Source organism: Penicillium longicatenatum, assembly GCF_028827895.1.
Source record: "Penicillium longicatenatum strain IBT 33135 chromosome Unknown contig_2_segment0_segment0, whole genome shotgun sequence".
Classification (NCBI taxonomy): domain Eukaryota; kingdom Fungi; phylum Ascomycota; class Eurotiomycetes; order Eurotiales; family Aspergillaceae; genus Penicillium; species Penicillium longicatenatum.
The window spans coordinates 971,357-983,897 of NW_026643120.1; the positions used below are offsets into that span (position 1 = coordinate 971,357).

General features: G+C 52.2%; 5 protein-coding genes across 5 annotated transcripts; 2 read left to right on the forward strand and 3 right to left on the reverse strand.

Annotated features, from left to right (window-relative positions):
- Nucleotides 1-1,002: 1,002 nt before the first annotated feature.
- N7484_002889 (uncharacterized protein) lies at nucleotides 1,003-1,566 on the reverse strand (the record flags this gene model as incomplete). Its single annotated transcript, XM_057113309.1, has 1 exon — nucleotides 1,003-1,566. One exon carries the CDS (start codon nucleotides 1,564-1,566, stop codon nucleotides 1,003-1,005), a length of 564 nt encoding a protein of 187 aa, XP_056973449.1.
- A 387-nt stretch (nucleotides 1,567-1,953) lies between these two features.
- Nucleotides 1,954-3,657, forward strand: N7484_002890 (cation diffusion facilitator family transporter; the record flags this gene model as incomplete). The annotated part of the gene is made up of 4 exons (XM_057113310.1): nucleotides 1,954-2,201; nucleotides 2,264-2,314; nucleotides 2,378-3,195; nucleotides 3,257-3,657. 4 exons carry the CDS (start codon nucleotides 1,954-1,956, stop codon nucleotides 3,655-3,657), a joined length of 1,518 nt encoding a protein of 505 aa, XP_056973450.1.
- Nucleotides 3,658-4,103: 446 nt separating this feature from the next.
- On the reverse strand, nucleotides 4,104-9,630 carry N7484_002891 (MYB DNA-binding domain protein; the record flags this gene model as incomplete). Its single annotated transcript, XM_057113311.1, has 2 exons — nucleotides 4,104-6,095; nucleotides 6,154-9,630. The coding sequence occupies 2 exons, from the start codon at nucleotides 9,628-9,630 to the stop codon at nucleotides 4,104-4,106; spliced, it is 5,469 nt and encodes a 1,822-aa protein (XP_056973451.1).
- A 71-nt stretch (nucleotides 9,631-9,701) lies between these two features.
- N7484_002892 (uncharacterized protein) lies at nucleotides 9,702-10,558 on the reverse strand (the record flags this gene model as incomplete). Its single annotated transcript, XM_057113312.1, has 3 exons — nucleotides 9,702-9,878; nucleotides 9,937-10,363; nucleotides 10,476-10,558. 3 exons carry the CDS (start codon nucleotides 10,556-10,558, stop codon nucleotides 9,702-9,704), a joined length of 687 nt encoding a protein of 228 aa, XP_056973452.1.
- An 821-nt stretch (nucleotides 10,559-11,379) lies between these two features.
- On the forward strand, nucleotides 11,380-12,528 carry N7484_002893 (deoxyhypusine synthase; the record flags this gene model as incomplete). Its single annotated transcript, XM_057113313.1, has 2 exons — nucleotides 11,380-11,595; nucleotides 11,650-12,528. The coding sequence occupies 2 exons, from the start codon at nucleotides 11,380-11,382 to the stop codon at nucleotides 12,526-12,528; spliced, it is 1,095 nt and encodes a 364-aa protein (XP_056973453.1).
- Nucleotides 12,529-12,541: the final 13 nt, after the last annotated feature.

The window sequence follows — 12,541 nt, forward strand, 5'->3', positions numbered from 1 at the left end:
CTTGAATTGAAGCAATACCGATTATGTGCCACGAATCAAATTATGTTTGACTTAGTATAATTGAGCCCGCGTCGCTGAGAAGCCACAACGCTTTGGCAGTCACGGTAATAGAAAGTGATGACGCGCATTCCATACTCTGCGCATTCCCTCGGGCCTGAACAAAATGTCTCCACTTTAGTGCGGGATCAATGCTGTGAGTGGTTGGCGCGCTGATCATTCCGCAAGTCCCGCGGTGGAGACACGTTAAGCTACTCACCATCTGAAATTCCGGTTCCGAGATTCAGATAAACACGTTAATTTATTATGTATATCGAGTCGGGCCGAAATATGCCTGTATTAATGAAACCGAGACTGGGGCATAATGATGATGATGATAGTTCTATTATAGTCTAATGCAGCTTCCACAGTTTTTCGGGCGCTATGTAGACTTCGGAGACGACTAGATACAGGCGGTACATCCTCGCTTAGGAGACCGTAGAAGTTCGAAAATTGTATTATACCCCACCTGCCGCGTAGACTTTGCCTCGCCATGCATAGGCAAAATGGTCTCTGAAGGGAAAGTTTCACAAACCTTCAGAGAAACTTCTAACTAAGCTGCGTATAGAGACAGCGAGAGGGAAGGCAATGAATGAGAACTTTGCTCCATATGCCCCCTATCTCTCCCCTGGCACTGGGCGTGTAATCCAGTCCAACCCCTTCCTCCTCCGTGGTCAACCTTAGTCCGAGGATTAAGGGTTCGGTGGCTGCCGGATTCGAACCGGCGATACCTTGTGATAAACGTGAGCGGGGCCCCCACCGCTAGACGTTTCTTCAGTACCAGCCAGGGAGGTCACCACTAAACCACCCGGCCACGACTGGGGCATATGCAGGATGACCTCGGCCCTACAAAAAGGACCATCTATACATCAGGCCATAGAGTGTGGAGGGCAAGATATGCCTGCACATGGGAATAATGTGGCTCCAACGTTATATAGACACCCCGATGAACTCCTATTAACACAATCAACGCCAAAATCTGGAAAGGATACTCAAACACCCTGGACTAGGAGCATCGGGTTCTTCATCCGTGCATATCATCCCCATAGATTGATTTATCTCCTTCGCATCTACAGTCACATCCTCTGCAATTCCCCTGCGACGCTTCCAGTTGCGTTCTGTATTTGTCACATGCCCATCCCGCCAAAAGCAACCATAAAATTCTCTTGCTTCTGCTTTGGTGCGCACGCGTAGGATATCATAGGTACTGATGCTAGTCATGATCGCGTCCCGCTCGCGACTCATCTGACCATCCACAACCTGCACATTGACTCCGGATGCGCGAAACCGATCACCCCACATACCGTCCTCGGCGGGGGTCACACATATGGTGATTCGGGTGGCTTGTATAGGGTATGCAAGGAGATAAGATAGGGCATCTGCGTCGATTCCGGTTGGGATGGGGCCAATAACAAAGCTGTCCCCACGAGAGATTGCCTGGTCTATGCGTGGGATATAATGGCTGAAGTACTCCTCTTGTGGCCCAGTATTGATGGGACCGGAGATAAATGCGATTTCTGGATCTTGCATGGTGTAGCTTGGCAGGACGTCGGCGTAGCCATATGCAGAAAATGAATATGTAAACATCAGCCTCAAGGTTCTAGGCGCTATGCCCCTTTAGGGCGGAGGCTTGAATTCATTGCACATGACTGGTATCATTCGTTAGATCGATACTAGTTACAGCCCAAGGCTTTTGCCAGTATATTTTACAAAAATTGCAGTATCTGACATGGCCATCTTACTATCGTCAAGAGCATTCGAGTCAAGAAAGTAAGATTAGTTAAAATTAATGCCCGATATATCAGGCATCCAGGGACCGGACGGAGCTGCCGTCACCACGGTTGACGATCTCATAAACCGTCCACCAAGCTTCAAACAACACTGCGGCAAGGACAAAGGTAGCTCATATGATTCAGAATGAGCTCGCATACTTCTTTCCTTCCATTATCCTCCCCATCTGATTCGCCCAAGGTCCTACTACCGCGGCGCCCCAGTCTAGAACCGGACCGCGATATCCTTACGACCCGCGGTCAGCGCATCTTGACCTTCTTGCCTAGTCGCACATCCAGCCCAGCTCTACAAGACCCCAGCGAAGAATCCATACCACCAGGATCAGTTCGCCGAGGCCCCTTGCTCATTGGACACAAAAATGCCCGATATGAATGGTGCGTCGCACGAGCCAAGCTTCCGGTGAATGTCCCTTACCTAACCGCTTCCATGCGCCCAGGCAACGCTACTATCGGTCGCCCGAGTCATTAAAGGGTCTACGAAGACCACTGTAAATTTGAACCTCTTTGATGCATCATGCACTCCCGTGATGTAATGCTTATTCATTTTGCAGACGAGAGTACTACGAAAACAACAATGTGTTGATCTCCCAATATCTTTACATCGATCGCCTACTGGACTCTTCTCTCCCACATAACCTGATCGAAGACTACAATGGATGTCACCACCATGCGCCAGCAGAACAGGATACTCTCCAAACAGACATCACCCCCGATCAACGTAGTCAACCGTCGAAGGGTTCCAGAATCAAGCGCACGCCCCACAATCTATACCGTATCCCCGATGAAACGGCGCCGTTGCTTTCACCACCGTCAGAGGAACCATCCACCCACCACTCCATACAGGACCTCGAGTCCCACGGAGCCATGTCGCCAGAAAAGGAGGAGAAACTAATCAACCTAGCCATCCGCGTCAACTTCGCGGCAAATGTCATTCTCCTCGGTTCCAAGATTGGTATCATGGCTTTGACAAGCTCCATGTCCGTCCTAGCAGGCCTTGTGGATGGAGTACTGGATTTTCTCAGCACGGTCATCATCTGGATTACGATGACCCTTATCCAGCGACAGGATCGGAATCGATACCCAATCAGTCGTCGTCGACTGGAGCCGTTGAGTGTGTTGGTTTTCTCTGTCATCATGGTTACGTCTTTCTTTCAGGTTGCGCTGTCGTCTGTCAATCGGTTGATGGGGGAGGATCATGCTGTCGTGGAGCTTTCGATACCGTCTATTTCACTTATGGCTGCGACGGTTGTCATCAAGTTGCTTTGTTGGATTTGGTGTCGACTTATTCCTAGCCCAAGTGTACAAGTGCTTGCACAGGATGCCATGACGGATGTCATCTTCAATACGTTTAGTATTATCTTCCCGTTGAGTACGTTCATTCCATTCCCGTGAGTCTGCATTCTTGGAACTATACTAATGCATGATTACAGTTGGAGCATTTGCACACCTTTGGTACCTGGATTCCCTAGGAGGTGTTTTCCTCTCCGTCTATATCATGTGGAATTGGGGCGAGACGGCCGGCGAGTACATTCGCCGTTTAACGGGTGCAGCTGCCTCCGCTACTGATCACAGTATTCTGCTGTACATGACTATGCGTTTCTCGCGGGTTATCCAAAAGGTTCAGGATCTCAAGGCTTACTACGCTGGTGACAAGCTCAATGTCGAGGTAGACTTGGTTGTCGATGAGCGGACTAGCCTTCGGGATAGCCATGATGTGGGAGAGAGCCTGCAATACATCTTAGAGAGTGTACCGACCGTGGATCGTGCCTTTGTCCATCTGGACTATGACGAGTGGAACCTCCCAAGCCACATGAACCAGCTGGATCGGTGACCTTGGTGTTATTTGTATGGGAGAAACGGCTATTATCTTTTCGGCTACTTTGAGGTAGGATAGTGGAATAAAAGTTGTTATAATTCATACATCAAGTCATTCAGTACACTGTACATGTTACGGAAAACAAATGAGAACTCGCCTCCGCGGTCGTGGCCAAAACGTGGTAGAACAAAAAAAGAAAAGACGCCCCTAATGTACAAACCAGAGTCCTATGCGTTCCACGTGTTCAAATACATAGCAAGAAGTTCCTCGTGTCGACTTGATATTGAAGAATATTAGGAAATTGTGAGTGGCTCGGCAAAGAAAGCGAGAAAAAATTGGAAATGAGGTGAGGAGTTTGAAATGGTGGATGCAATGGTGGTGCTCCCTCCACCTTGCATCGAACCCTAAATGTAACGATGATATTTGCAAATTGTGACAGGCTCGGCAGAGAAAGCGTTAATTTAGCGAGGTGGTTGCGATGGTGGGTGCAATGGTGGTATTCCACCTTGCATCGAGCCCTGACTGTAGACACGATGATGAGTTGGTGTAGATGTCGGTTCGCCCAGCGAACCTGGTCCTGCAGGCCGTTGGTGAAGAGGCTGCATTGTTCCCGCAGCCGACGGTTGAGGGGGCGCATAGCCCATACTGCTGCCGCTCATCGAAGGATGCATTCCTGATGGCGGAGTATACGATCGTGCAAGGCCCGAGAGTGATGGCATCGATCGGCCATTTTGACCCTGTGGGGGAGGAGTGCTATGTCCATACGCCGGAGGACCACCAGTCAAGCCCACAGGGGTGGAGCGGTGTGCTCCATTCATCAAGGTCTGGACATGTTGATAGCTTTGACCAAGTGGTTGCGCAGAGGCCGTTGTAGATGGTGTGGCAGGAGAATACGATGATTGTGCGCCAGACGGACGGGGTGGCATACCATACAAGCTTGCCGATGGCTGACCTGGGGTAGGAGGATCCCGACTGGAGCCAAAAGCGACACTGCTTGCCCTTGAAGATGGAGATACAGGTCGGTAGGTTTGATTTTGGGAAGTCAAGTCGCGAGAACTCGATGACGCATGTCCTGGGCCAGCCGATGGTTGAGAAAACACATTGGGATAAGCAGGTCGCTGAGAACCTGGTGGAGGCGTTGGCGCGGGGGACGGGACCGTAATATTGCTTAACTGACCGGTCGACTGGGACGGGGTGGTAGCATAGTGTGGATATTGATTCTGGGAGACCAGCGATCCGGTTGGACGACTACTCGACTGTGAAGGGGGTGGCGGTTGTGATTGCGAGCCTGCCTGCTGAGCCCGAGGATCGAAACGCGCCATCCAGTCGCTGGTTGCCGATGTTCCTGAGCTACCAGGAGGGGGTCCATAAGTAGAGTATTCCTGATAGCCACGGGATGAAGTTTGATACTGGCTTGGCTGCCCGTAACTAGAGTTCGTCGTCACACTTGACATTGGAGTCTCATCTACACGACTCGCACCCATGCCTTGGTAAAGAGAACGTGGAGCCGAAGCCGCAGAAACAGGCGCAGATGGAGCTTCACTTGCGAATCGCTTCCGAGGCTGAGGCTCCTCTGGCTCGTTATTGAGAATACTCATGATATTGGAGCGCTTAGCAGGCACCTTGGAATCAGGCGCCGGGGTACCACTCATCCGAGGAACATCTTTAGTGGGAGACAAAACTGGGCGCGGTGACTGAAGTCCCCCAGGCTGACCTGAAAGCGAGTAGTACTGTCGTTGTCCGAAGGGATCACGGTGAACAGAAGATATGTCAAGCTCGGGTCTGGGTAATTGTGTTGGCGAGCCAGGGGGTTGGGTGAGGCTGGTATGGCGTGAATGAGTAGGGGCGAGAATGGAAGGGGCCTGGGCAGACATGTAGGCCTGCCCGGACAAAGGATCCATTCGCGCCAATTCTGAGGGGACAGATGCTGATGGAGTATGACGTGACGGCATTTGCAGTTCCTGGCCGCGTGAGCTCGAGTGAGGTAGCATTGAAGAATCCCGACGATCCTCGGTGAAGTATCCTAATCGTGGGCCCGACATCCGATTTGGATGTCCTCGCATTGCACGAGTCTCGTCACCAAGGCTCGTCGCAGCCGCGGGCACTGGTCCCGCAGTAGATGCCTGTGCCAATGTTGGATAGCGATTAGGGCCTCGCTCGTTCTCGGACAGAGGGCGGCCATGGATTGGCATTGGCTGGGGAGACATGGCAAGGGGCTTGCCTTTGGAGGAAAATCGCATTTCATCCGCCTCCGCCATCAGATCGCCATGAGGAGCAAGAGGACGAGGAACAATGGTGGACGGGGTTGCCTCATAACGTCGCTTAGGAGCAACGCTAGGTACAGGGAGAGGCCCAGTTGGCTCGCCGCGAGTTTTCTTATCCTCCGCAATCAACAGGAGCTCCTCGAAGTCTTTCTGTCCTGAGTCGAGTCGGCGCTGGTAGTAATTTTTTACCTGTATCGATCACATCAGCTGGAACTCATGATCCTGGGTCTTATGCACAAATTCTTACCATCACCGTTGTCTTCGTCTTCATGAAATTGGATATGCCTTCAAAATCACGACCGAAGTGTGCAAGCAATCGAGGGAAATCGCGTTGCTCAGGAACAGACCAGTAACTTGTCGGTTGCAAGGATCCATATCCTGTTTCCAGCTGTTTGGGAATCATAGCTGGATCAGTCTCTGTAGATTCAAAGACATACACGCCCTCCTTTGCTCTTCCACGTCCAGCTCTGGGTCGAGAGGCAGGGATCTGGGCCTCTCTCTCGCTCATCTCTCGATCTGAAGGCATAACAGGGTCCACCATGCCATCCAAACCAAATTCCGTTTTTGGAATAGAAGCGAGAGGAGTATTGCTTTGTTGCGGCGGCGGCGGAGGCGGCGGTGGCGGCGGTGGTGGCCCTTGAGTTCTCTGTTCCTTCTCGGTTGTCTTATTGCGCTTTGGGGCACGAGCACCACCAAGTCGGCCACCACGTCGGGACGCAGGCTTTTCAATCGGCTCAGATTCCTTCGCACTTTGACCATCATTAGAATCACCGAAGGTTGGAGCAGCAGCGCGTCGAGGACGTCCGGTATCAGTAACAGCTGGAAGCTCCTCTTCCCCGTCGAAGTCAGGCTTGACCACACCCAAATCGGCAATAAGCGCATTGGATTTAGGCCGAGCGGACCTAGTCTTGTTCTTTCCTCGCTTGCTCCACCGCTTGTTGAGCTTTGCCTTGTACTTGATCTCTTCTTTCGTAAGATAATAGTGGACAATGCACTGCTGGAAATCTCGACCAGGCAAGGCCTCAGCGATCTTGCCCCATTTTTTAGGATACGCCATGAAAGCATCTGTGAACATTGTGTGCTCTTCCTTAGTAAAGTCGTTTGGTGGTGGTAGGAAGCCAAATACATCCATGGCAGCATCGGTTTCCACGGCATTGTTAACATCCTTGTAGATCCGGGCTTTCGCTTCTCGTGGCTCCAGCATTTCTGGAATTATGGCTTCGCGGGACAAGTCAGGGCGAGCGGTGACCATTTCTGTTTTGCGTCGCTCCAACTCCTCCTGTGCAGAGATCTCGGATGCCTTCAAAGCATTGAGAAAATCCAACTCGCTATTGCCCTTGTATCGTCGACCTTCTCGACCCTCCGGCATCACAGTTGGTGTAACAGGGACTGTAGATGGCGGTGGAGAGGCCGGGCCAGGAGTCAAAGGCTTTTTATTCTTGAGACGATCTAGCTCCCAAACATTCAACCGCCAAGGCTTGTAATAAGCCATGTATTCTGCTCTGAGGGCAGCATTTTTCTTCGCAATCTCCTTTTGTTGCTTAGAGAGCTCGTTAAGAAACACCTCTTTGAGCTGTGCTTTGGCGGAATCGTCTTGGCATATTTCCATATCAGAGAGTGGAGTTGGGGGGCCATCGTTCAAGAAAGGCAGGCCATCAACGGTGATTTCAGGATGCGGTACAGCGGATTGGATGGCAGCTTGAGGAGCCGGCTCAACTGAGCCTTCAGCTGCGGTTGGAGCAAACGTCACGACTCGCTCCTCATCCGACACGGGAGGCGCCGCATCTTCCTCAACAGAGGGAACGGGTTCTGCTGGGGCTGGGTCTGCCGTCTCTTCCTGGGCAATTTTACCCAGTAATTGAATTCTCAGAAGGAGAGAGACAATATGGGGATCTTCCAGAGGAGAAGATGGTATCTCGGCTCGAAGAAGTTCCATGTCCCTTTCAAAACTGCGCTTCCGTTCTTCCAAATATTCATGACTGAAGACTTCGTTCTCCTCATCTTCATCACTGGACTGTGCAAAACCAGGGATAAGAGACGTTTGGCTTTTTCCTGCTGGTTCAGACTCATTGTGCTGTTTTGGCTCCTGTTCCGGCTTTGGCCGGTCTTGTAAAACGGGCTGCTTTTCTTCCTGCTCTGGAGGCACTTGATGCGATTTCTGTGCCAGGTGATGTTGATTGTTTGATTCAAAATTTGATATCCGCTCCAGCTGGTGCTGTTGCTTCGACTCTACTTCTGGACCCGCAGCCGGCTCGGGCTTCTGCTCTGGCGTTTTGATTTGTTCAGCCTTTTGATCAGGCCTCTCCGGCCTGTGCTCTAGCTTTCGCGCCTGCTCATCCCCCTTAGGCGGGGACTGAATCATTGCTATCGGTGGCGGGCTGCTGCGGATGGTAAGTTTCATAGACGGGGAGCTTGGAGATGTAGCATGAATGGATTCAGCAGGAATAGTTGCTTCTTTCTGAGGATCATCCCTTAGACCTGCAAATGTCCGCCGATTCTCCTCTGGTGATTTTTCAATGGGTGGACGCATGAACTCTTGCTCGTCGGATTCCTTCTTTGGTGGAGCGGCGGATACAGATGGTGCACGACTGTACCCAGGACGAGCCCATGGCTTGTTTCCTTTACTGCCTCCCCGCGGTGAGGAGCCTGATCGCGGATATCCTCGAGGGCCGGTAGGTATGTTGGATGGCTGCATTCGTGGAGAAATTGACGGATCACGTGAAAGTGAGCGCGGCGGCGCGGGCAAGCGAGAGATGGTGGGTGAGGTAGATGCGGTGTTTGATTTCGGTGCTCCTTGCGACTCTATCTGGCCATTCAATGAATCCCGCTTTGCCATTGCAGCCGGTGCAGTCGGCGGAGATCGGTCTGGTATTTGCGAAAATGCCCTCTGATCTTCTTGGGGTGGGCGGTTGTGAGAGAACTGGCTTAAAATATCTGAAGATTGTGCTGTTGAATCAGTTCGTTCTGCTTTAGGGGCTGTTGGAGCCTGCGATATCGGTTTAGGCTTTTCATTCTGAGGCTTCTCGGCCTGAACCGACGCATCGCTTAAAGTACGACCTTCGGATGGTCCTTTCACGGGTGGTACTGATGGTATTGGAGCAGCCACAGAGCCAAATGCGGGGACCTGTGGTGCTGATGGGGGGGGTGAGTGCTGATTGATTGGTCCTAAATCCTTAGGAGGTTCAGAGCGGAGGGGAGGAATTTCAGATCGATCACTGTCGCGTCTAGCTTCATGTCCGCTGACATTAGAAATGATGGATGGTTTGCGAGCCTGATCTATAGGACCTAAATCAGGCATACGCTCCGAAGCAGGCGCGCCTATGAATGAAGAGCCCCCATGAGCAATTGAGCCGATACGGCCGTCTGCACGGTTTGGGGGATGCTCTCTTTTCCATGGCTCGACAGAACGGTCGCGATCCTCTCGATCTGGTCGACGCATCTGCCAATCTTCACGCCGATCAAAACGTTCGCGTCGATCCATATTACGTTCACGTTCACGGTCTCGCATGATGTCACGGTCTCGATCCAATCCGCGATTGCGGTCCAAAGGAGGACGGTCTGAGAGAGCGCGATCCAGCATAGGGTGGTCCATGATAGGACGATCCATGGACGGACGATCAAGAGGTGGACGATCAAGAGGTGGACGATCAAGAGATGGACGATCAAGAGATGGACGATCAAGAGGTGGGCGATCAAGAGGTCTATCAAGAGGAGGTCGGTCCATTGGAGGGCGGTCTAGAGGAGGGTGATCTCGGTCCATGTTCATGTCTCTATCACGATCACGGTCCCGATCCATCATACGATCTCTGCCGCGGTCTCTCCATGTATCACGAGATCGACTTCTTCGGCGAAATTGTTCACGGTCATCGAAGAACGATGGGCGCCCTCGGCCGCGACCACCTTCCCAGTCCCCTCTTCCTCGGCCACGCATAGAGCCACCTCGGGGGTGACCTCCATTGGACGGTGGACCATCTGGGCCACCAGAAGATGCGGACAAAATGCTGTCTCTGGAGCTACGGCGCATACGAACCACGTCGAAATCGCGGCTGGGGGGTTCTCTCGCATCACGAAAGTCGCGTGCCGGGGATCTGGACCGGCCACGTCCGAAGCCTATGCGGTTATCCCGGGGATCAAAGTCGCGGTCGCGGCGACCCCAGTCACGGTCCATGTCACGACGGAATGGCGGCGCATCGCGGTCTCGAAATTCGCGATCGCGGTCCCGGTCACGTATGTCTCGATCTCGGTCTCGGAATTCACCTCGGCCATATCCACGACCTCGTCCACCGAAATGACCTCGAGGCGAATCAACCAGGCCACGTAGAGCGCGCGGGGCACTTGGAGGCTCCCTGCCGAATGGAACGTTGCCGTCGTCAGGGCCACGGGGACCGGCAGCCGTACGACGGTCCCCGAAGCGGGGGGAACGGTCGCGGGAATTAAACCCGGACGATGGGGGGAATCTAGACGACATTACCAGGTCATGCTACCATGAGATGACCTGGAAAGCAGTCGAGGGAAGGGTTGTATGAAGGCGAAACAGGGTCCCGGGAATGAAGAATCCAGAACCCGCACCTGGACCCGACTTTGGGGGGCTTGTGGCACGTGACAAAGCACGGACCACCACGAGGAACTATTCGATCCGATCGTGCAGACATTTTCAAGATCTGGCAAGGATGGTGGGAAGTATCAGCTTTATTCACGCCGGCAGGAGTTTGATTCCTGCAGGTCATAGCCTCGGACATAAGTTGGCCCATGCAAAGCAGTCATCGCCGTCGGTAAAGGATTCGAGAATCGCAAAGGAATGAAGAGTGCCCGTGCACACTGTGGAGCCGCCATTAATGAACTAGCCACAGACAGCTCAAGCGAACTCAATTTCGATTAATGATCAACACTCTTTCCATTGCTAGAGTTAGCGACTAATAACATTGGAGTGTAATCGAAATACTCAGTATTCGAACATGCGTATCATTGCATGACGTCCACAATGCTAGGTAGATACAGCTGGACGCCACAGGAAGAAGGTGCTAGCTGGTGCTGGGCCCGAAACGCCGCAGATCGACATGAAACGACAGGGGGTTCATGGCGAATCAGGCGATCACCTTCAAGTCAAGATTTCCAGTGTAGCCTCAAGATTTACTGCACTTTGGATTTTCTAGGGGCTTGTCATTAATTTGTTGCATTTAAATTTGCATGTTTGACATTACAAGCCCTGTTTTGAGAGATGTGTGAATGGCCTATCCTAGTGATGCCTTAGGCCATATTTGCCTTAGGTGTCTACTCGGGACGATAATGGTTCCCCGCCAAAAAAAAAAAAAGAATTTATCGGCAGATACAATAACAGCCCACTACATGCACACTTGAACAGAATCATTGTCAAGGTGCTGGATCAATATACAATCTTTTCCTAGACCTCAATCTAGCCATTTGTATCTCTTTTGCCCTACAAAAGCCTTCAAACAACCTTTCAGAAAACATCATGAGCCAGCCCAACGCCGCACCCCCCACCTCCGCAAGCAATGCGGTCCTGGTGGAATCTCAACCTGTTCCCGAAGGAACACAACAAGTGAGCGGAGTCGACTTCGATAAATTTCAGGGTCGGGATATCACTGTGGCAGAAATGGTCGATAACATGACCAACATGGGCTTCCAGGGCAGCGCGGTTGCCGAGGCTGCCCGCATCATCAATGAGATGGTAGGTACTTCACCTCCATGATTTCTTTCGGTTCTGACATATTTATTGTGTTAGCGTGCCTTCCGTGACCCGGAAACCGGTGCAAAGACTACTATTTTCCTCGGATATACCTCGAATTTAATCTCCTCTGGTCTACGTGATACTCTCCGCTACCTCGTCAAGCATAATCATGTGTCGGCCATCGTCACTACCGCCGGTGGTGTAGAGGAGGACCTGATTAAATGTTTGGCTCCCACTTATATGGGCGCTTTCGCTACCCCAGGTGCCGGACTACGTGCCAAGGGCCTCAATCGCATTGGCAACTTGGTGGTGCCGAACAACAACTACTGTGCCTTTGAAGATTGGTTGGTCCCCATTTTGGATCGTATGCTAGAGGAGCAAGAGGCAGCCAAGCGGAAGGCGCAGCAGACTGGGGATGTAGAAGACGAGCTCCACTGGACTCCAAGCCGCATTACCGAGCGGCTGGGCCTGGAAATTAACAATAAGGACTCGGTGCTGTACTGGGCCGCCCGCAATAAGATACCCATCTTCTGCCCTGCCCTGACTGACGGATCGCTCGGAGACATGCTCTACTTCCACACCTTCAAATCGTCACCACAGCAAATCCGGGTGGATATTGTTGAAGATGTGCGCCGCATCAACACTATGGCTGTGCGGGCCGCCCGGGCGGGTATGATTATTTTAGGCGGCGGTGTGGTTAAACATCACATTGCTAACGCGTGTCTGATGCGGAACGGTGCCGAACACGCCGTGTACGTCAATACTGCCCAGGAATTCGACGGCAGTGATGCGGGTGCCCGGCCTGACGAAGCCGTGAGCTGGGGAAAAATCAAAAGCGATGCCCACGCCGTCAAAGTCTACGCCGAGGCCACCGTGGCATTCCCACTTATCGTTGCGGCCTCGTTTGCACGCGCAGCCCCAGCACAAAATTGAGGGCGCCTGCGTA